Below are 23,696 nucleotides of genomic sequence, written 5' to 3' on the forward strand. Positions count from 1 at the left end.
TTGGTCCCATTTATCTCTATTGTGTAGTCCAGATATTTTCTCCATATTCTTATTAACTCTTCTACTAACTCTTAGGTCTTCCTCTCATTATTGTTATTATCATTATCTTATTATTGTGTGCTGCAACATGGTTATCTTCTGTCCGTTTCTAGTTTTTGATGTTTCTGGTGATGTTTTAATCCTACACCCTCTCATCAGCTTAAATGGACAGCTCACCAGATACAGTATTTCTACAATAAGAATGTCACAAGTTAAAACAGACAAAAAATAAACATCTGAATCTGTTTGAATGGATGCAGAAGCTCATGATTTGTCAAAAGTTTACTGATCCATAATGAAAGCAAGTTCTGCAACTAGAAAAAGGAGTATTGGTGTGTTATAAACTTCCTTCCTGCATCTTAATGTTGAGAAAATGCAGAGGTCATGCCCTTTCTTGCAAGATTGAGATTAATCCCCATATATTGTTCTTAATTTGACATTAAAGTGAGCACTTGTAATAAGCGCTATTTATGCATTCCATAATTTTTTCCCCTCAGTGCGTCGGATGGAGAAAAACGTAAAGGAGGTGCTGGATGACTTTGGGGAAGATATAGATAAAAAGACCCACCTCATCACTGGTCGCAGAGTTCAGCTGGCTGAGGATCTCAGTAAGAGAAAAGCATGATGCAACAACAACAACTAATCATATCAAGTCAAACAAAAAATTACGAACCAGAGTTCATATGTATTATGTTGCTCAACATTCAGTTTTATCAGTTGAATTCTCAGTTCTTAGTCAGAGAGTGCATAGTTGTCATTAGGTGGCAGTGGTGCTTAAGGAAACAGTATTGTGCTGGGATTACCACTTTGGTGTCAGCTAGCCAGCTAATATTTTAAGGTTCCTCTTTGTGGGGGTTCTATGGTGCTTCCTGGAATACAATCATCCACCATACAAACCAGATTTTCCTATACTGTATGTATTAAATAGGTGGAAGAAAGCCAAATAAAGCTAATCACATTTACTTTTCACAGCCACATTCAATGAAAAACAACCCCATATCCGCATATATATACTGCTTCCCCATGTGGCTAGATACTTGATTTTTGTGTTCATGTTTTCTGTTTATTATAAGGCACATGTAATAGAAACTACTGTAGTGGCTGGGGTTGTGTTATGTAACCACTAGATGAAGCTGCGCTAAAGGGAATGTCAACAAAACAGTCTGATAAGTCTGTCAGTCATACTTCATTAATAGAATACAAACCAACATTCTGACAACTCCGTTCACTCCCAAAACAAGTTAGTGTATTTACAATGAGGTACCGTACATACCGGTAGCTCTTACTGGTATTTGCGCCGCCTTTGTTAAAAACCATGTTTTTCCAACTCCATTTGTCACCGTTCTAAGCTTTTCATAAAATGAAAGCACCAAGAAGGACCGCCTCTAAATTCATTGATGTTCATGTCGCTAGCTAGCACTGTTGCCTTCATTCGAATCGTGACTGTAGAGACGCTTCTACTTGCTGCTTTCTGTTCAACAACCCACTGTTCGAGTTTGTCCTCCAACTGTGGCCATCTCGCTTTGTTTCCTCGGAAACTCTGTTTAGTCTTATTTACTTGGTGCAGGTCATCTTGTTGCTTTCTTCACTTCCGTACCATTGATTCATTTATGTTAAATTCTTTCGCTGCTGCTCTATTCCCATGTTCTTCTGCGTGACTGATTGCCTTAAGTTTGAATTCTGCGTCGTAAGCGTGTCTCTTGAAAGGTGCCACTTTGGAGTCTTCATTCACACACAAGTGGTGTGGGACTGGAATTCACCTTTACCATTTTTACCGCTGCTACTTCGGCAACGCCCCCTGACTACGATAGCCATAATTAACCAATATTGATCCATATATATAAGGCCCATCGGATTATAAGGCGCACTGTCGGTTTTTGAGAAAATTAAAGGCTTTTAGGTGCGCCTCATAGTGCGAAAAATACTGTAAATCATTACTTCATATTTGTTGGGTATATTCATAGGTGATAATTTGAAACATAATAGACAGAGATGCTTTTGTGTTTGTCTGTGTGTGTCTGTGTCTGTGTGTGTGTGTGTGCACGTGTTTCCACACCCATTTGCGTATGTAATGCAGCTGTGTGCTTTTCTTGGTCTATCCCAGGGTTGGGCAAAACTTTTTCGCTGCAGGGCCATATGCAGCAGTTTTTTTAACTGTGTGGCGGGACAGACCTTTGGTTGCATAATATAGAAAATGCATTTGGAGTTTCCTCACATTTCATTGTGCACCTTTTAATTAATACATTTATACATTAAAACACAAATTACCATTGACAGATTTTCAAGGGAAAATTGTGGTTTGTCAGGCTCTTTTGACAGCACATCAAAATGTGCTGGCAGTATTGTTCTGGACATTTCAAGACAGCATCATGTGTTATTGGTTGAGTCAGACTCTGGCATTTGTGTTCAGGATCTTTACATATGATCTACTCACAGGAGTAGTACCAGATAACCCGAGCATCCTCCTACCAGCTGTCAGTGTGTTGGAGACTTTGTCTTGTTCAGGGAGGAATGAAACTCCTCCAGTTTGATGGAGTGGAACATCTCCTTTGAGACAGTCAGACCCGAGACCTATCAGTTGTGATTTCTGGGATGCTTCTTCCTCATTTACTAAGAGAGGAAATAGCACAAAGTATCGACCACCATATCCTCCATACTGCCTGCCCAGCAGGTTACCAGATTCTCCTGCATGTTGAGGGTTTTCTCCCAACATCGCTGGCATGGGGAATTTGGAAATTATCTGTCCTTTGTTGCTTAATTACTAATTTGTATGTTTGTGGGTAAGTTTCTTTAACTGACATCTTGGTTAGTAGATTGATGGATAAAAAATTCTTTGCTGAGTCTATGAGTTAGCGGCTAACCTTGTTGAAAAAAATATTTGCTGTCCACTCTTTGTTAAAAAACTTGACACTTGCTGTCAATTTTCCGCTCCTTTGTCAGCACATTTTGTTGAGTTGGGTGACATGCATTTGCGATTAGGTCAAGAACAGAGGGGGATTAGGCATTGGAAAAGGTCTGGTGTAGTTCCGGTGCACCATCTAGTGGTACTCACTAAGTAATTGCATGTAAAAAGTCAAATAAATCCTACAACTGTAAATACCTTACAAGACTGTAGTCGATGGGAGGCCCCACAGTCCAGGGTAAGCAATGCTGCGGTGCGGGCTAGATGTGGCCTTAAGCTTGCCTTCCTCTCGATTACAAAGTAAATATTTGAAAAATCAGTGGCTGCAAATCTGTGGGCACTAACCCCAATTCTATGGCAATATGTTGATCAAGGGCTGTGACTGAACAAATTATATATTATGTGATTCTGCTTGTTGGATTCTGCCCAAAGCTCCTTGAGGAAACCCATCCAAGATCATGCAAATGTTGAACAGACAGTACTGTCCAGCTGGGATTCAAACTTGAGACTTTTTTGTTTGAGTTTTGTTTGCTCTCAAAATTCTGATTTTTTTATTTTATTTTTTTTATTTTCATTTTTTTAAAGGCCACCCAATCTCTAGCTAGTGTTGCGAAGTTCTAGATGTTGAGTATGGTTAACCATGTCCATGAGTTATGGAAACAAACATTCCTTCCTTTTGCATCACTTAACTACTGACTGCCCAAAGGCACAAATATTTCTTGTTCTTTATAAATAGCTCATATATATTTGCAGAGAAACAGCATGTAGAACTGTAATCAAAATTGACATTCACATTGCCTTTTTTGGCATAATTTAAATGATTTGGGGCTCGATTTATGTTTTCCAACACAAGTTTTAGAACAAACATGCATCAGTGAACTCCTTTACCTAGACCTCCCTGACTATAATGTTTTATTAGACAGGTTGATTACGATCTTTTCCAAGGATGCACGTTGCAGACACTTCATATCACTATATCAAATATCACCATATATAAATAGCTGTTGCAATTTAGTTACCTTTTTACATGTAAAATACATGTGTCGTCCTCTGTCAACGAAATGCCTACCGTTGAAGACATTTTCTGTTTTCCAAACATAAATTCTAAACTTTTGTCTAGTAACTGCCATTCACTTCTCTGACTGTTTTGTATTCCCGCAAACTATATTCACAAGTTCCAAGTTATCAAAAGAGCCACTGCAGAAACGCTATCATACTAATTTTATTATTTGTCAAGAGCACTATAAATGAATCACAAGAATTTGTGATTGGAAAAAAATCAAATCATTTGCTGTATTTTAGCTCGCTCTTACAATTTTCTTTAAATGTGTCTCAATGCATAAGCTTATAGCTTCACATGTTATTGTTTTTTTTTTCTGGCAATGTCAGACATCCCCCTTCCTACTGCCAGGAAAATCTGTGTTCCAGAATTTCAGCTTTGTCGATCTGTCAGCTTGAGTTACTGGGTGAGCGGAGGATCTGGGTCATTAGCCTTCTGACACTTGCACCGCACAGGGCTTTCTGTATAATGCCGCCTGTGTGGATATGTGGGTCCATCAGTGTAGAATGAACTGCTTTGCAGATGGGCTGACTCGGAGTCATGCCTCAAAGCACAAAGTGAACAAGCATTGTAAACCCTAAAATTGTGCAAAAGCTTTTCCCATTCATTTATGCATTAGCATGTTTTAATTGCTCTAACTTAAAGTTTGAATTTGGCAGAAAGCATTGAATTTGTAGAGCTGCACCACAGTCGTGTATCGATCCCCGGGTTCTATGAGACAACCTTGTAATTTTATCTGTCACACAGACGATAGACAGTTCACGAAAGCATCACAGCTTTTGTTTGTCCGAAAGGGGTCTTATGGAGTTACAGCCTTTATTTATTTTTAATAAACCTTACTGAAGGCATTGTACACTCATCCTCCCTCAAACCTGTTTAGCCCCCCGTTATCCATCATACTGAAAGACAACAGGTCATGTTGCCTCAGGCCTAACCTAACGTCTGACCGTACAGGTCACCAAGCTGATAGCACCACGTATTTCATCCAGCAGGATTACTTTCCCTTTCCCCACAGGTGTGGGTCCGTCTTTCACTGCTTCACTGCCTTTGTCAAATTCTGTCTTGAGAATTCTGTAGCTTTCTTTCTCCACCACACCTTTAAAAATGGGGGTAAACAGCAGATTGCACCTTCATTTGAGAAATAAACTCCTGTGAGAACAGAAAAGACAAAAAAATTGGAGTTGGTAGAAAAGATAAACACACATAACAAAAGCTGAAATATGCTCCCAGGGGCAGTCTCTTGTTAAGCCCTATTTGCCTCTACCCGCAGACAGACCTGCAGTACTCAGGTTACAAATACAGGTCAGGTGTGTGCATCAGTGAGATCCTGAAAGCAGTGCTAATCAGTGGTTCAGAGTGCATCTGAAAGGTGTGTGAGTGTGTGCGTGCATGAGTGTGTGCGTGCATGAGTGCGCGCGCGCGCACGCATCCGTTAGTCAGCGTGTGCCAGACCAGCTGTATGGCACTGTGCCATCTCTGGAGCAAAGCTGCCCCTGACGTGCAAGCACAGGCCTCTTAGGACACCACTGGGATGTCGCTTGGCTGCTTCATTGCCCCTCACAGAAACTTTGTTTTGTGTTTTTGCACTGGAAGAATTTTGACTGTGCCTGATTTTAGAAACTGCACTATAAGGGAGTGTTCTGAGAATAGTTACTCTTATGAAGTGTAAGATATTATATTTCATATGAGCTCACTGAGGCTTTCTCTACCATTTACTGGAAGGCTTGTGTCAGCAATTATTATCAAATTGTTTAATGTATTATTTTTATTGCATCAAGAATATATATCTTTATACCACAGTTCCCGTCTTTAAGCAAGCTGCTGATAGGAATTATTGATGATGAATTAGATTTTTTTTTTTTTGCTTTATGACTCAAATTGTAAAACTGGGATAGGCTCCAGCATCCCCTGCAACCCTGAGTGCAGGATAAGCAGCAGAGGATGGATGGATGGAGGGATGGAGGGATGGAGGGATGGACGAACTTCAGATTGTGCCACTATTTGACCTTCATCCCCCAACACACTATAAATGTTTAGCTGAATTGAAGCATTGCAACCATCCACCTTTGATTCAAAGCTTTTATTCCCCTGTTAGTAGCTGTTTATACTGATATAAGCTTTTCTCCATTGTGTTTCCCCCAGTCAGGCCAGTTGGGTTTGGTTGGTTGGGATATTTTGGCCTAATTTTGCATATATACTTTGAAGACATGTTTTATTATATACTCAGTTTTGTCATGTAGTTATTCCACAAAGCCTATACCAAGTAATTTAGCAACAAAAAAAAACTGCTTGTTACCTGAGAAAAATAGAATTTTATCACAATTCCAAATGCAATGTTTTGTGCTATAAGCTAAAGCTTGATTCCAATAAATGACTAATGACTTTTTAATAAATTCAAAAAGAGGGGATTGCTATATAAACCTCAAAAGTAAATTTCTTGCAGTGTTATTGAGTTATGCTTTACTACTTTAATCAAGTAGCTAATATATTGCCTAGTGCTTGTAGAGTTTAAGTATTATGAAATTCTAATCAGCAAGACATGTTATCATTACACTTTTTTGTTTCTAAAAACACCTAAATCATGCACTGATCCATTGTTAACACATCTTGTTGCTGGCAGCCAAAGTATCATCAATGTCTTCACTTGGAGGCCTTTTGTTGTAACAGGTGCAACATTAAATGACAACGTTCGAGGGTGTCCTTTATGTTAGGGCTCCTTTAGGGATATAGTTTTTAAGTATCATTGTCGGTGCACTTAAGAACAGTGATAATGCGTAAAGTGTTTGCGTGTTTGTGCACGCAGTCACTTTCCCCTCTACCTTTTTCTTGTGTAGAGGCAGAATACAATAACGCTGTGGTTGTCTGGGCTTGCACACCGGAATGCCCTCTCAGCCTCACGCTCAATTCATTTCCTTTCATCTCCTCCTCCTCCTCTGAGCAGCTTCTTCCACAGTGATTAGTGAGGGCTCTCTGAGGAGTGCTCCTCTGTTCTCTTTTGCTGTAAAGGATGACGTATCATCTTAAGGTGTTTGTGTGCAGACATGAGTCTGTATTCAGGCAAAAAGTAACTGGAGTGTGCAACGTACTGTACGCGTCTTTGGACATTTTTTACGTGTGGCTGGTTCAGATTTCATTTGGGGACCTCAGGATTCATACTACTTTAGCTATTAATGGCAACGCAAATTTAAGCGAGAGATTAGCTTTTAGTTATTGCACTTTTGCTTTGTCAGCTCACTCAGACAGATTTTCCAGTTGCATCGTTGTCTACGTACAAGACCCCCGTATTCTCTGTTCTTCGGTTGGAGTCATTTTTTAAAACTTTAAAACTGCGGAAAATGTACAAATGCAGTGAGAAACTAAAAGGTACATTTTCCAAATGACACGTTTTTCTAATTTATGGCCTTTTTGAAAGCTTTGCCATCCCAAGAACTAAGATGGCATTGCTCTGCGTTTAAGAGATCCCCATTATCTGCAAACCTCTGTACTAATTGAAGGTTTGGTCACACTTTTTAGTCCACAAAACACATAAAACAGGAAAATGTGGTTCAGCTTTGTCAATGTTAGTGAAACCAGTGCCAATTTTTTTTGTTTTTTGTTTTTCTCTTTTTGTTCGGGGCATATGGATAGTCATTGAACCCATAATTCTTGTTAAACAAACTAAACAGGAAACAAGCATACTCAGACAGGCAGTCAAGAAAAGATGAATGAGAATCTGAATTGGTTTGAAATGTGGCTTGCAGCTTGAGTCAAGCAGCTATTGTTAACAAGGACCATAAGTGTTTCATTTTAGCGCAGAAACATTTTCTGTCATTTTGTTTGCTGTTAGAGAAAACTGAGAAGAGAAAATGTATAAAATAAAACTCCATTCTTTAAATTTGTTTAATTTGTGCATTACTCTGTCTTCTCATGCTGCATTTTTGAGTCCCCCTGGCAGCGCTGAAGATGTGACAATCAAAATAACTGGTTGTAGCCGTCGTAAAATCTTGTAAAATAGTGCATCATACGAAGGACTTGTCAATCGAAATTCTATTATTTGAACAATAATAAAATCCCTTTCCCAGTGACAAATTGGGGATTGCTTAACATTTTTTTATACAATCATAAGTCAAGGACTTTTAAGAAAAGAGTTTGGATTATTGACCTTGCATATCTTCAATTGGTCTTCCTAATAATTTTATTCATTTACTTTTCTAGATGATTTAATTTTGAGTTCCTGCTGCATGTAGCAGACTTTTGCACGTCCTAGTCCTTAGTTGCTGCCCTCTGTGGAAAAGCTTGAAATGTATTTACCTTATTTTTTAAGCCTTGTGACCAAATTTATGATAGTTGTCTTTTATATGTTAATAAAAGACAATGGTCTTTCATTCTGAGCTATATGTCCGCTCTTATCCTTTAAGAGCCATTAATCTCTATTTTATTGGTTGTGTTTTCAAAGATTATGATCCATATCTCTGTATTTCAAATGTTCTTTTAACAGATCTAAGACAGATTTGATCAATATCATGGTAAATTCCAAATGACTCAATTGATCGACAAAATTTGCATTTAAAATTCTAAAATTCTAAGCATTTTTTAAACATATTTGTATGATAGCTTTTAAAAGACGTAATGCATGTTCTGTGATTCAGTAACGCTGGCCTTATAAAATCTTAGTTTGAAAAGATGAAAAAATCATTTTATAAATGTTTTTTAAATGACAACCAATCAATGGATGATGCAGGGGTCTTTTAAGCAAATGATAACTATGAAGTCATCTTTTAGATTCCAAAGAATAGATAGTTGACAATATAGTTTGGAAGACATAAAGTTAGTATTGATACCTAGTATCCCAGTAAAGTGCAGTTTCTAAACTCAAGCAGTAAATTGTTTCCTCTTTGATGATTAGTAGCAACTTCATATCATCCCTTCTGCTGTATAAATGCATGGTAAATGCCAGTAGTCCAGTAACTCCAGTCTATGGGCCTCAACAAGCCTTTACTTCAAGCTCAAGATTCCAGGTGTGTTGCTGTCATCTTTGCACTCAGTTGATGTAAAGGTGTGTGGAGCTTGGAGCAGCTGGAGAATGTATTTCCTCAAGGGGAAAGGGGAGCTTGACTGTCTTATCTCTCTCTCTCATCTTTTTTGATCAGATGTTTTGGGGTCAGCTCCATGTCAAACAGAGACAGAGTCAAGTCAATTAAAAACAGATTCTTGGTTTGGATTTGTGGTTATCAGCCGGATTAAGTCAGTATTTCCATGTGCCTTTTGGGGCCCTTCCTCTAGATTTTGCAAGTTTGTGTTTCCAAGCTGTTTACATGTTTAAGCTGTGTACCACACTCTGTAAATCTTTTTTCATGTATTGGTTATCTGTTTTTTCTTGAGAATGACTGCTCACACCTGTGGCTTTTCAGCAGAGGGAAATTTTATGACAGGATCTCATTTTAAAGCAGACTTGACAGCCCTGCATCCTCAGGCCCATGTGGTTACCTGAGATTGATTACCACTTACTGTCATCACGGACTTCCATTTTTAAGGCAAAAGGTTTGCCTCGGAAAACTTCAGACATCTGACCGGCTTCAATTTAGATTGTGAGTCAATAGATTTACTGTCTAGACATTTTGTTTTAAGGGAAATTACGGGAAGCTCATTTTAACTATTTACTGTCTTTGGTACAAGTAACAGTTTGAGTTCACTTAATCCCACTAGTGTTTAGGCTGAATTTGTTCCTGGTTCTTTGCAACCTTTCTTGTGAAAATTCCCAGGAACCTCTCTCAAACAAGTAATGATTGTCCATTAAACCCAGAGGCGATCACTGTTGTCACCTGGTATTTCCAAAGCATTTTTCTCATCGCCATGCTGTTTTTGCTCAGTCTGGCCTCTGGCTGACCCTAGTCTTCTGACCAGTTCAAATCTACGTATGTCCCTCACATGTCGGGCTGCTCTCCTCCTCTCCAGGCATCTGTTTTCTAGATAAGAGCGAGGAGTTTGAGGTCTGATTCATTGCTGTGTCACAGACACAGCATTTAAGCTGCTTGCATCTTTCATGAACCAGGTTTTATAGTGTGACAATCCAGTTTCAGTGACGAATCAAGCAGCATGTTGGGAAAAGGGTCTTTTGAGTTTGAAACATTAAGGGATTGCCTTTCAGAGATGGAATAGTATAGCTTTTAACTGTTTAAAGTCCATACCTACACTCTGATCTCAGCTGCGATGACAAATCAAACAGAATAAAGATTGGCATCAAACAGAGCTGGAGACCCTCCAGTGACCACGCTCTGCCACCGTTGGGAAAATGTCAATACTGGTTGACAAACCGGCATCAATATTTTCACCAAGCTTCATCTGTTGAAATATTTCTGGTGTCACTTTTTCATAGCAGTCACTTTCTCTTTTTTTTGTTCCCCTTCTTCACATCAATTGATGAAGAATGTCTATCTCCTTGACAGAGGATTTTTCTTTTCTTCCTCACAGTAAGCTGTGAGCCTCTCTGTCCTCCTCCCATCATCTTTTTCTGTAGTCTGTTCCCCCCTCTCACTATGCAGGCTACTTGTCCGGCAGGGCCAGGCAGTTTCACAGTCTAATTACGGTCAATTAAAGGCTTTCTGGCTCAGCTCTCCTTCTGCCTCTGCCTCAGCCCAAGCAAGCTTATTGGACTCCTGAGTAAGAGTGAATGAGATATCATTTCATGTGGAGATCAGCCAGGAGAAGGCCTTGAAAGAAGGGATTGGGCTTCTCTCTTTCTCTCAATAGGTGAGGGTCCCTCCACCCTTTGCAACACACACAACACCCAGCATCTTAAAAAAAAGGGGCCTCTGGGATAGAGGCCAGAGGATTATGGGAATATTCATGACCAGATAAAGGGGTGAGCGGTTGAATGACTGTGTTTTGGGGCTCATCTCTTAGGTAAACATGAGTTAAAAAGGAGTTTTAGATCTCTACTCCCCCTGCTCATAAGGAACAGGCAATGTTCACTGTTTTCTGTAGCATTTCCAAAGGATGGTTAAAAAGAAGGCCTTGTTTTGGCCTTTTCTTCTTCTTGCTCTTTGGTGGCTAACAGATGGTACAGGGGGAAATAAATATCTGTTTCTCACAGTTTTCTAGTCACATAATATTAGCCCCCCCTGAAAGCTGCCATTCACCATCACCAATGGTCTGCTGGGCGTTTGCACGCTGCAGGAGGCACATTTTAAAGTCATTAAGCATCCCACATCCAGTGATTATTGATGAATTGATCTGCTCAAGTCGGATACGTTTTTATCCATAACGGAACTCATATTTGAAGGATTTAGAATCACTCATCATGATCAGTGGATCAATATGCAAAGACAAACACACTGGACAGAAGAGGTTTGACAAAACATGTACTGCATGTGCCCAGAATCTCAAAACTGTTCAATATAAAAAAAACAGGCATAATGGAATTACTTTTAATTACATATTCATCTCCACTACATACATGTATGACACATCCTTTGTTGAAATTAAAAGGATTTTTCCAAATTTGGAGTAACTGAAGCAACATTAACAACATATTGGAATGCATTTCTCAAACAACAAAAAAACTATTCAAGCTAATCTTATCTGTCAACTTCAGCATCTGTTGCCTAGTAACAAATACGACTTTTCTCAACTTGTCAAACAATTTTAGAGCCCAATCAATTTGGGATTTCCCAGTCTAGTCAAGGCTGCAAAAAAAAACTGTTACAGTGCTACGATAGGAGTTTTCAATAAAATAGAATTAGAATTTTAGGTAATTTCAGTCTTTTGGTTTAAATAATCTCATTCTAATCTTAAGGTAATTACTATACACATTTAAGGTTGTTTTCAACTGTTTCAGATATTATCTCTGATTAAAATATTTGATAACAATAATTCTTGAATAGTTTGAAGCTCTTTTCTTGTTCATTTGTTTTCCAACAGTTCAGGTTTTTTTAGCCCTGGATTTGTTTACAATGCTTCTTTCAGGCCACTGAACACAATTTTAAATCACTTCTAATTTTTGATGTTTGTCCATCCTTACAAGAATTTGTTGTCATAGAGTCTATATGAAAATTATCCAATTTTTTTGCTAAGGTGAAATTAATTTTGTATAATTGATTACTGTATATCGATTTAAAGCAGAAAATTGAAGCATTTTCTAAGCATGTGAAATGTTATTATTTTTCCACTTATTTGTTCATCAATTGCACAGGTGAAAATGATTCAACCACAAAGGAAGTCTCTACAAAAGTATTGGTTTCGGGCTCTGGCTCTGTGGACTTTTCTAGTCACCAACATCTTATCTAACCTGTTATCGTGCTGTCCGCGGTGATCCAGCAGAGCTCTCCTGCCTCTGCCCAACAGTTGGCAGGATCCTTAATGTCTGACCCACATTAAGCGGTCTACATTTGACACACACATGCTCAAGGGAGCACCTTCTTGTCACCCACATCAAAACCCGGCGAAGCTTTGTAGCCTGAACCAGGGGATTCCCCAAGTTCGGATGATCGTCTTTTCCTTACACCAATCAAAATGCCACCCACTTCTCCTCCCCTCCCACACCTCCGCACTCCTTTTCATCAAGTCGGACAGATGTTGGTAATCCGTCTCTGATTGACTCGGATTGAGTTATGTTGTCCTGTGGTTTGGGCACACAGCCCTCATGGCTTATTTTGTCAGTCCCCTTTGAGCCGTGGCCTGCGGTGCCCTGCATGCTGGAATGGTGTACTGCAGGGTTAGGTTTCATTCAGCCCCACACCTGCTGCACTTACTTGTCAGTGTGCTCTATAGGCCCCCTTAATGCCTCCATTAGGAGTTGTAATCTTCCCCTATCGGCCCTGCCATTCAGCCAGAGTGCGTTAACCGAGTATCAAAGGGTGGAACTTTTTTTCCCACCTGCCCATAGTGAGTGTGTGTAGGAGGGTGAAAGGAAGTGGAGGTGGCATGATTCTGCTACTCTCACTGGACACTCGTATGCACACACTGTGTGTGTGTACGTGTGTGTGTGTACGAGTCTTCCCATTTTTATCCGGCAGTCCTCAGCTCTGCTACTGTTTCAGGACATGTGTGGGGGTGTGCTTGAATCCCTCTTAACCGCTGCGAGCATTTCATCTGTCGGGAAAAAGGATACCTCAGCAGCCGTGCTACCATCAAAGCAGCCACACTAAAGCCTCTGAGTATAATATTTAGTTTCACATCCAAAGCACGCATGTAGTTATCACCTTTGCTGACCTGAAATGGACACTTTGGACCGATTTGCTCTGAGATCCATACCGCCGTGATTTATTTCCCAGAAACAACAGATTCTGTTTAAAGCAGTGTTTGCATCTGCTCCCCTCGTAGGAAAACAAACAACGATCAGTTGCACCTCGTGTGTCCAATTGATCATGATCGAGCAGTGCTCGTTTGCACTTCAGAGCCCGTTGTTTGAGTTTGTGCTTGGGGCAGATCGGGGCAGATTAGTGAAGGGTAACAAGGAAGTCGAGAGCCAGCCGTGCTTGGAGGTACAGCTGGCACTGGGAGCTGTGGCTTCCCTTTTCTCCGTGTTGGCTCCCAGACTTCCTTCAGCCGCTGTTTAATCAGAGATTTAAGGCCGCTTTAGATGTCTTGCTCATCTCGTGTGACCGTACATGCTGGGTGGAAGGACTGCTCGTCCTATGCAGTGTCTTGACAATAGGAGCGGTAATCCTGGAAAGAGATGACTGCCTGTTTCCAGTAGATCCTCCCTTTGAATAAAGTGTTGTGGTTATGATATTGCTTTCTTTCTATTAGCATCGTGTCTGGGAGGTGCATACCACGAGAGGCAGAGCTTTGATGTGGTCTGAGTTAAATGTGACTGGGTACACAAGCCTTCATCTTCGCACGTGTGAAGGAGGTCTGTCGTGAGGTCTGGCCTTCATTGTCAGAAAGACCATCTGTTTTTTTGGTCATAAACTTGGGGGAATTTTTATCAGTAAAAAAAAAAAAAAAAAAGCACCTTCATCATACGCACAATCATACAATACATATTGGGGAATGTTGGTTTTCTGTTAATTATTTTTTTAATGATTAACAGCCTCTTTATGTTAAGTGTCATGAAACAGCATTGCTTTGGATTGCCGCTAAAATATAATCTTTGACTTGACCTGCTTACATACATTCTTACATACAATTTTACTATTGAACGCAACAATGATAGTTATGTGGAAAATTCCTGTTTGTTCAGTTTTTTCGTTCTTGGATACAGTAGAAAGGTCTTTGCCACTTGTGGCATATGCCTCAAGTGTGATAAATAATTTAATTATCCATACCGATGATGTATTCACATATTCTCCAACAGAGGAAACAATTAAGTTCTGGATGAGATGTATTTCTTTTGGAAATATTTGGGACTTGGGACACAAGTGACTTTGAGTCACGCATTGTCTAGACTGAAACACTGACGTGGAACACAGACCGCGAGGAATCATTCTTTTGGATATTTTTTTTTGTTTACTTGTATTATCTTGCTTATGCAGAGTATTTTAGTTCAGATTCTTCATATCTGATATACAGTATATTAGTGAACTCCTGGTTCAATCCAAGCTTTTTTTTCATGAATCTACTGTATTATATGAGTACAATAATAAATACTGGATAAATCAGTACCCTTTTATGTGCTTCTTTGCAGAGAAAGTCCGTGAGATCCAGGAGAAACTTGAAGCTTTCATAGAGGCTCTTCACAAGGAAAAATAATAGCAAGGTATGGGTCCATCTGCATTGGAAGTATTTATTTTACCTGTTACCTCGATGGAAGTGGTCAGCAGGAAGCTGCAGAATAAAAGCAGCAGACTTATTTCTTAATTGCTGACATATGACCAGTTGAGGCTGCAGCACTGTAATCATGTTTCAACTCAAACCATGAAGTTTTCCAACAACAAGGAGTGTTATTCTAACTTTCCAACCCTAGCAGTGACCAAAATCCTGATACAACAAAAAAACGATTAAATCAAGCATAATAGCTACAATGTCTGATTGGGCGATTAATTGATTGATTAATTGATGGTAGATTGAATTAATCTGGGAAACATACAGTAAGTGCAGCCATATATCTTGACCATAACATCTATGTTCATCTGTCTCACTATTCTCTTTGCAGATTTGTCTTTGATTCCCGGATCCCACAAAGAAGTGCACTGAAAACAAAAACTATCATTCATTTTCATCCCCCCTCTACCCCAAGCCAACCTCTCACCAGATCCTGATTTTAATATTCACCACTTGGATCCCTGATAGCCACGGAGCCAGATGGAGAAATGGACCATCATGGCGAGAATTCATTCTCGTACTTCCTCTTTTTTTTTTTTTTCCTTTTTTCCTTTTTGTTGTTGCAAATGTCCCTCTAAGGGGGGTCTTTCTGCATGGGAGCCCGAACATGGTCTGATCATGAATCAGAGGCTAATTTCAAGTCAAACATCCAACCATGTACATTTGCTGGTGTTTTTATCCCAGTGTGAGCTCACTGATCTGTTTCGGTTGAAGCACCGTAGGTGAAAAAGCCTTGGATCTTGGTACCTTGAATCACTTTGGGCTCTCAAAACATGCCATCTTAACAAGATCTTTGTAGTTGCACTTAGCATCCAAAGCACTTGTGTTATCGCAACCCCTTAATGACATGCAGGTAGATTCTGAGGTTCAGTGTTTTCTTTTATCGCTGATAGGATTGTGTCAGATCTGTACCTGATTTTGAGAACAATGCTATGTATAGATAAATTTATTATTTTTGCAAAACTGCTTTTTTTGACAAATTCTTTTTTCCATTCAAATTTGTCTGCCAAATCCACACAATGGAGTCATCATACCTCGAACTCACTTTCTGCTTCTGTCTTCTTTCATGTGTGTCTGTATGTGATATTCACTGCACATTAACATTTCCCCCGTCCCTTTAATTTCTCACCTGATGAAAGTTAACGACAAATATCTCACAAAAATTCACTTAAATGCCGATATTGCTCGAAAATATCTCAATAAGCAGTTAGCAGAGTGACCTTTACCATCTAGAGTTTGTCAATGCTAATGCAGATGATAGTAAACTGGAATGACATCAGCTTTACATAATTACATTACAGTTGATCAAAGTCTAACAGTACATCTCATATCATCTGTAAATCAGAACGAAATTTCAATCTGTTCTGTTTTGCTCAGTATTTCTCACTTGCTTGTGTGTGTGTGCTTCTCCTTTCTGTTCTGGTCTTACTTTTTCTAGTTAGTCATCCTCAGGTGTTTCCAGACTAATGTTCAATGTCGCAAAACAGTTACCCCTTGAATTTACGCTAAATTTTAAATACCCTCTCTGTCCGGGATTTTCCGGAGGTAAACTTAAGCTAGGATGACGTCACTTCAAAACTGATCAACAATCAGCATTCATAGTCCAAATAGCTACATTCAGCATTTTTGTTCACAGTAAGATGACCCACCCTTATGCATTCAGATCTGTCTGACTTCCACTATCATCCCTTTAGACAAGGACTGAATTTCCCAAGCATTTTCTCGAAACGCAAAAGGTGGAGGGCTAAGTTGACCCCATTCATTCGCTCACTGATCCATTCATTCATCTGTGTATATGGGTTTATATAGCTAAGCCACGCACTCTTGTACAGATGAAGTAATTGAAGGCCGTGGAGCTGCTATCATGTACAACACGTGTACGCAGGGGCACTTGTGTATCCGAACATTAATGACTTTGTTGGGAAAAAAACAAGTTTTATGTTGTAGAAAGTAATGTTTGCATGGTGTACCCCATCGGATGTTCTTTATTTATTAAATTTGTGTTTAAAATGAAAAAAATAAACAAATGATATAAATAAAAATGACCCTTGTCATAGCATGACCTGTTGAGGTTCAGAGGATGGAAATGTAAAACGCCTTTGCCGTGCGTTTTCAATCCTATCTTTTCTCCATATCTTGATGTAATAATGATGGGCTCAAGTTAGGCCAAAAAGAAACTGGAAACCCTGTAATCATGCTCTACTGACTGCAATACATTGTTTGAGTACAAAGAAACAATGTTTTGTTTTTTTAAATCTGATGTTGCTGCATATCACACATGAAATTCACACCAGTGAGCCTCATTGAAAGGGAGCATCTGATGTTTTTGGAGCACTTGTCATCTAATGACGAAAAAGCTGATGTTCAAATGCTTCCTTAAGTAATGCGATGCGGACCGAAATGAAATTTAGCGCATTAAATCATTAAATAACCCTATTCTGTTCTGGGTAAAGGCGGCGCAATTTAGATTTGATATGATCGTTCATTCCAGTTTGAAAATAATTTCCTTCATCAAGAGCGGTGCATTTATTCCATCGCCGTTTGCCTCTGACCTCAGTGCTGTGGCCTTTGAGCCATGTCTGGGTCAAACCTGACGGTGTTAAAGTCTTTTATCACCTCAAATCAGGTCAAAGACTCTCCGCAGCCGGAGGCCGCAGATAAACGCAGGACGGGGGACCACGGGTCTTCCTGGGTATCCTCTCGTCTTTCACATGAGTTGTTATCCTGTCTGCACATTGCTCAAAGGGCAGCAGGGGGATGGATGTAGGGAGGAGCACTGCCGTCACCTGAGGCTTTATATATTGAATTAACTTGCTGTTTAGCGGTGCACCTTCTCCACTGTCTTGGGCAAAAACAAGGGGGAACGGGCCTAATTACTATGTAGCAGTCATGAAAAGAGAGGGGGGAAAAAGTCAACCTCCAGCAGAATGCCTTTGTGTTATCAGATAGCCACGTTCTTGGAGGAGGGAGGCCAACCGGGACACACTATACGCCATTAGCATCTGCAAAGGCCATCACGTTGACTAATAGCCAATGCCACAACAGCACAGTGGTTCAGTTTGTGTTTCCCCTCAATCCCCTTTATACTAGTGACACAAAAGCAGCCGCGCCAGACCTGTCAAATGTGCCACAGCAACAGACAGGCACAAAGCTTCATTTTTTTCTTAAGAATAAAAAAAAAAAAAAAAAAAGCCAGTCTTCATTTTTTTTAATCCCCCCACCTCAATACACAGACACTGTGTCTTTGGCAGGGGGGGCGTGGTGGTTGGTATATGATGAAAACCTTGAATAAGTCTTGGAAAAAAGGCTACAAGTTGTGGGGATGGGTGTTTTTTTGGCAGAAGCTGCGTTTACAATTGTTTGCCATCTTGTTTGCGGCGCCGACTTTGTTGGTGTCGTTGTGACGTGGAGATACTGATTGGGTTGTGGGAGACAAAGACAGTGACGGATCAGATCTGACACCGTCGCTGTCGACAGCTCGTCCTCAGGTGGATTGAAGGAAGTGCGCTGGAAAAAGGGTTGAATCTGTCTCGTGTTTTGCTGTAGCCATTAAGGTCCGACAAGAGCGTGATGGGTAGACGAATGAACTGTCTCATTTTTGGAACTTTAAAACTTGAAATTGAAGTTGACTCTCCATTTATCCTCTGCTAATTTGAACATTTGAATTCATTATTTCAAAGCTTTTTTTCCTAAACATTTCTGTCATCATTTTGAGTTTTGTTTTTTGTATCTGACAAGAGATTTTGGGTTTTCAGCAGGAATGTGCTGTAATATATACTGCTCAAAAAAATAAAGGGAACACTTGAACAACACAATGTAACTCCAAGTCAATCACACTTCTGTGAAATCATAGTGTCCACTCAGGAAGCAACACAGATTCATTTTGACTTGTTTTAAGGACATTACATTAAAGTTGGATCAGCCTGGAGTTTGTTTTTACACTTTAATTTTGAGTGTGATTCCTAATCCAGACCTCCATGGTTGATACAATTGATTTCCATTGATCATTTTTGTGTGATTTTGTTGTCAGCACATTCAACTGTGTAAAGAGCAAAGTATTTCATATGAATATTTCATTCATTTAGATCTAGGATGTGTTTTTTAAGTGTTCCCTTTATTTTTTTGAGCAGTGTAGTTAAAATCACACATTAGGATTCTGTAATATTCACATCAAAATTTAATTTGAATATTGATTTTTGCTTTCTCTTTAATTCTGAGATTTTTTTTTTTGATTTCTCTTCAAAAAGGCTGCATTAGATTCACCAAGTCTGTAACCAAAACTCCACCTATTAACCTGGTTAATAGGCAGTGTTTTATTGAATGCCTGTGTTTCATTTCTGATCTTATTATGACCTTTTTTCCAACTGTCAACATTTGCCTTTTTCCAAAAATCATAACATCAATCACGTATCACTTTTTACCAATTTTTTTGTTTTTATGTATTACAATTTTCCATCTTTTCATTATAGTTGAACCACCTGTCTTCCATTGTTACTTTTGAGCACAAGTCTACCAATCGAAAGTTTTCAGCTTGTTTGATGTGCATTTGATGAAAGCAATCCATGCAAATATAACTCTTTCGGGGGCGAGACACTGCCGCGGTCGGCTTTCCGCCGACGGACCTGTCTTGAGTCCAAAGCAACACGCTTGTTTCTGCTTTCAGCCGACAAATCTTGTACTGTCCCGCTGCTCCCGGCCAGAGAGAAACAATCAGCCTTTGTGTTCATTATGTCTGTGGCATCTTCCCATTGCACTGTGGGGTCCATTCCAAAGCTGAATTGGGCCCGTGGGGATTTTAGCCAAGTCACGGAGGTCAGTGACCTTCGCCGTCACACCCCCAACACACACACACACACACACACACACACACACACATAAACACTTACAGAAAGCTCAGTTCTTTTTCTGTGTGTAAGATAAATTACGGCGGAAGCGGAGCTGAATTTGAAGGCAGCTCGACTGAATCCTCTGGTGGTCCTGTATTATGTGTATAAATGTATTTATGTACATTTTTCATGCGCGAGCCCCTCTCAGTGCATCCGTGGAGCTTCGAGGGCAGTCGGCTATTGCATGTTCTCACCATTCAAGTCGTGCTTTCCGGCCCGAAAGAATTCACAAGATGACCTCAGCGTCTCCCCGCGTAAGACGTGGCGGAATGAATCAGGCCATTGTGGCAAGAAAGTGCCTCAATTAATGAATCCCAACACTCTATCTATATTTTCCTACTAATCTCCTGAGAATGGGGGTGTCCTCCCACAGAAGCACACACACACACACACACACACACACACACACAGTCATCCATTTAACATGAAAAAAATTCACTGAGACATCAGACAGTGATTGAATCCAGTGCCGCTGCATATGTTACAGCAAAGGTCTTCCCTCCTGTGAGTCACGCTTGCACTGAAGCCCAAAACCTGCATTTTCTTTTTTTTTTTGTTTTTTTCCAGTTTACAGGAATAGTGTTTTAATGGGATTCAGATATCCTGTAATGCAATGCACTTGAGCAAACAGGCCATGAAGATTTCCCCACTTCACATTATTTATTCCAACAGATGTGTTTCCTACTCTGTTGTCATTAACTTTTTAAACTGCTCCCAGAATGTTCCTCCGTATGTCCCAGTGCACTTGTTCCTCCACGATCACTAAGTGATTAATGACACATTTGAAATTTCGAACGTTGAATAAATCCAGTTTCATTTCTGGCATAAAAACCCCGTGTATCTTGAGGGTCCATTATGTGAAATTATGAGCATTAAATTATTATGACGGCATTAATAATGAGCATCATAATTATCAAACAATGAGTAATCGTGATATTGTTTAGTTCTGAATTTGACTAATATGAATACATCTCATGATGAGTTGATTGTCATTAATGACAACACCACCCGACACTTTTGTTTTTAATTTTCGATTTCTTCTCTGCCGAGCCAACATTTTAAACCCAATTGAGGATGAAATGGACAGAGAAAAGGAAGGAACGTGTGTCTAAGTGTGTATAAGGGCTGGGATGGGAACTTTCCACGGCTGAGTGCCGATTTGCAGAGTTGCTATGGGGAAGAAGATCTTCGCTCAAACCGTTTCCTGATCAGGTTGGGGGGGGGGGGGGAGTGGGGGTGCAGGTTTTTTTTTTGTTTTGTTTTTTTTTCTACACATGCAAAAGCTTTGGGTTTGCATGGATTTAGCGGGATTATGCAAGCATTCATGGCAACCAGTGAGGCCAGCAGGTGAGGTCCGGGCTCAGCTGCCTTAGCCTTTAGCTAAACAGAGGGAAGGGGTTGCCTGGCCCTGGCGGCGTTGCCAGGCTGAAATTGTATCTGTCCACACTACTTAGGTCAGCCCCGTCTCCTCCTGCAGAGCCACGGCGATGGGGGCCACACTTATTGCCTGATGGGGGGAAGCTGAGGACCGGCTTTTATCGCCTAAGTGCCACTGTGAGACAGACCAAAAACAGTCTGGTGACATTACTTGACTGGCCATCAATAGTATCTTAGCAGGCGCTAAAACCAAGAGCAAACAGCCAGCGGGCCCGAGAGTGAATGTTTGCGGCGAGGCGACATGAGCGGGATTGTGTGTGAAAGCTGAGCAGAAATGACAAGAGGCTTGGCAAAGTGATCAAGTTTGTGCGCCTTTGTCTCTTTAGAGGAAATGCTGATCTGATTGTCCCCCAAGCTTATAACTTTAATTAGATTTACATGCACAAACAGGCCTGTTTTACATGTGTTCTGGCAGCTAAATGGCAAAAACAGGCTTATGTCAAATGACCGCGGCCCTTGTTTTCCCACAATACTTTGGCCTCGGCCCGCCGGACATCACCAGATTAAGACAAGGGAATTGCCATGTTACACGTGATGCGTTGCCAGGAATCCCCGCTCGCACAATCACTTTTTTCTTTTTCACACGATCCCAGAACACATGACAGCGGAAATTAACAGGATTCAGGAAGTTGTTGAATATGAAGAGCTGATTTTCTCATGCCGATGAGAATCACACCTGCGGCGACAAAAAGCGGGACAAGTGAATACCGGAGACATAAGCCGCTCCGTCCACGGACGCTATGGCGCTCTGTCGTTAAACTTACATAAACAAGGAAAAAAACAGAAATTAACCCGTCCCGTCACGTCTGCCCCTCCCACGCTGCAGGCGCTTTGTTTGTTCACCTGTTGGTCAGCGGCGGCCGGGCTGAAAGGCCACTGCTGTGCCCTTCTGACCTCCTGCCCTGCTGCAGCCTCCACACGCCTCCTCTCTGGACCGGCAAATATTGAACCAGTCACTCAGGGGTTTGCAGCTCACCGAGTGTTTGACTGTTGCCAGAGAACAGAGTTACATGGCTGGGCGGCACCAAGTCATGGCCTGTTGTGTTGTCCTTGTGTGTGTGTGTGTGTGTGTGTTTATAACCTCTGGTGTAAATCATCACAGATTGTTTCATTCATGTTGTCAGACTCTTAAATCATTTTTAAAGCTGGGTTTAACATCAGGCTCATGCCAAGCGCATGTTCAGTGATGGGAAGTAACTAAGTTGCTCAAGTAGTGTACTTGGGTTTAACTTTGTGGTATTTTTACTTTATTTAAGTAATGGCATTTGATGATTCCTTGGACTTCTATTTTTCAAAAAAAAAAAAATCTTGGTTTTTTTTGGACAGCTGCACTTAAATCCAAACATCACATTTTCCAACTTTAAAAAAAAAAAAAAAAAAAAAAAGCACTAAGTGTGAACAATGCTATACCAAAATACATAGAACGTACATCCGATGACAAAAAGTACAATAAAACATGCATAGGCTAAAAATTACGACTACTGTGATAAAGATATTTATTGATTTAAAAAAAAAAAAAAAAAAAAAAAAAAAAACAGCACTTTATAAAAATCTCCTTGTTAATATAGTGGGCCGTATCTCAACCCGTCCCGCGGAAGACTGGGGTTTGATTCCCCGATGGGGAAGAAACAGTCTTTCTGCTCATGGCTCATCCATGATGGCTTCATTGCCGAGGATGAATTTCCCCACTGTGATTAATGGAGGATACCTTTTTATTATTAAATGCATAATGATTACTTTTTAAACTGAAGTACAACTTGCTGGTGATAGTTTCATCTTCTACCCGAATTAAAGTTTTCCTTCAGGGCTTTTCCATCTTAAGACAACTTCATCCAGTACTTCTCATAAATTGTATTCACAATTTTTTTTTAATTTTTTTATTTTTTTATTTTATCTGGAGAGAAAGTCAGTGTCGTTCTCTCACTGTCATAAAACTATTAACCTGCCCAGCTGTGTGTCTTCCTGGAAATGAGAAACTTTGCCAGCCTGCATTCAAAGATGTTAGATGTTACTGCATGCATTTCACCCCTGCAGCACCAGTGTACTTCTGGTTGACACAAGACAGTACTTTGACTGTACGTGCACTGATCAGTCAGCTGCACTGATTTATCCAGTCACCAGACTTGCTTTTATCCTTTAAAAATCTAAAAGTAATCAGATCTGCTAGAGCAGCCTTTTAATTCTTTTGGTAGAATTAATTAAACAAACCACTACAGTTTTTCAAGGGGAGTAGAGGAACTGGAGACAACCTCCGTTCATCTAACGGGTTTAAGTTCAATATCTAATTTTTGGTTTCTTAAATACACTTTATGTCTTTTATTATTTGCATCTAAGTTTGGGCTTGAAATTATTCATCTTTCCTTTTTTTTTCAAATCTTATCTCTGTTAGAATACTTGGAAATTCATTGTATATATGACCGCGCCTGTTTCATCGTATTAGTATCCCATGATTTCACTATAAAAGCTTCTTTTTGCTTTTTTGTGTGTTTGTTTGCGTGTTTGCTCATTCACGTGTACAAGCGTGTGTACACGTGTTTGTGTGTTAAACGCAGTGAGCGTTTGCTTAGAAAGTGTAATCCCTTTGCATGTTCTCCTCTAACAGGAAGCAGAAATTGAGCCAAATGGCCAA

General features: G+C 40.1%; 1 protein-coding gene across 3 annotated transcripts in view; it reads left to right on the forward strand.

The window, feature by feature from the left end:
- opa1 (OPA1 mitochondrial dynamin like GTPase) overlaps positions 1–16,786 on the forward strand; it is a 35,643-nt gene extending 18,857 nt beyond the window's left edge. For all 3 annotated transcript variants that reach the window (XM_086161429.1, XM_086161430.1, XM_086161431.1), the window contains 3 exons: positions 537–647; positions 14,608–14,679; positions 15,076–16,786. In XM_086161429.1, the coding sequence (XP_086017555.1) occupies positions 537–647; positions 14,608–14,672 (176 nt within the window). In that variant the 3' untranslated portion in view covers positions 14,673–14,679; positions 15,076–16,786. The remainder of the gene's footprint in view (positions 1–536; positions 648–14,607; positions 14,680–15,075) is intronic.
- Positions 16,787–23,696: the final 6,910 nt, after the last annotated feature.

Source organism: Fistularia commersonii, chromosome 16, assembly GCF_037954325.1.
Source record: "Fistularia commersonii isolate RoL2024-O1a breed Wild chromosome 16, RoL_Fcom_v1.0, whole genome shotgun sequence".
NCBI classification, from domain to species: Eukaryota; Metazoa; Chordata; class Actinopteri; order Syngnathiformes; family Fistulariidae; genus Fistularia; species Fistularia commersonii.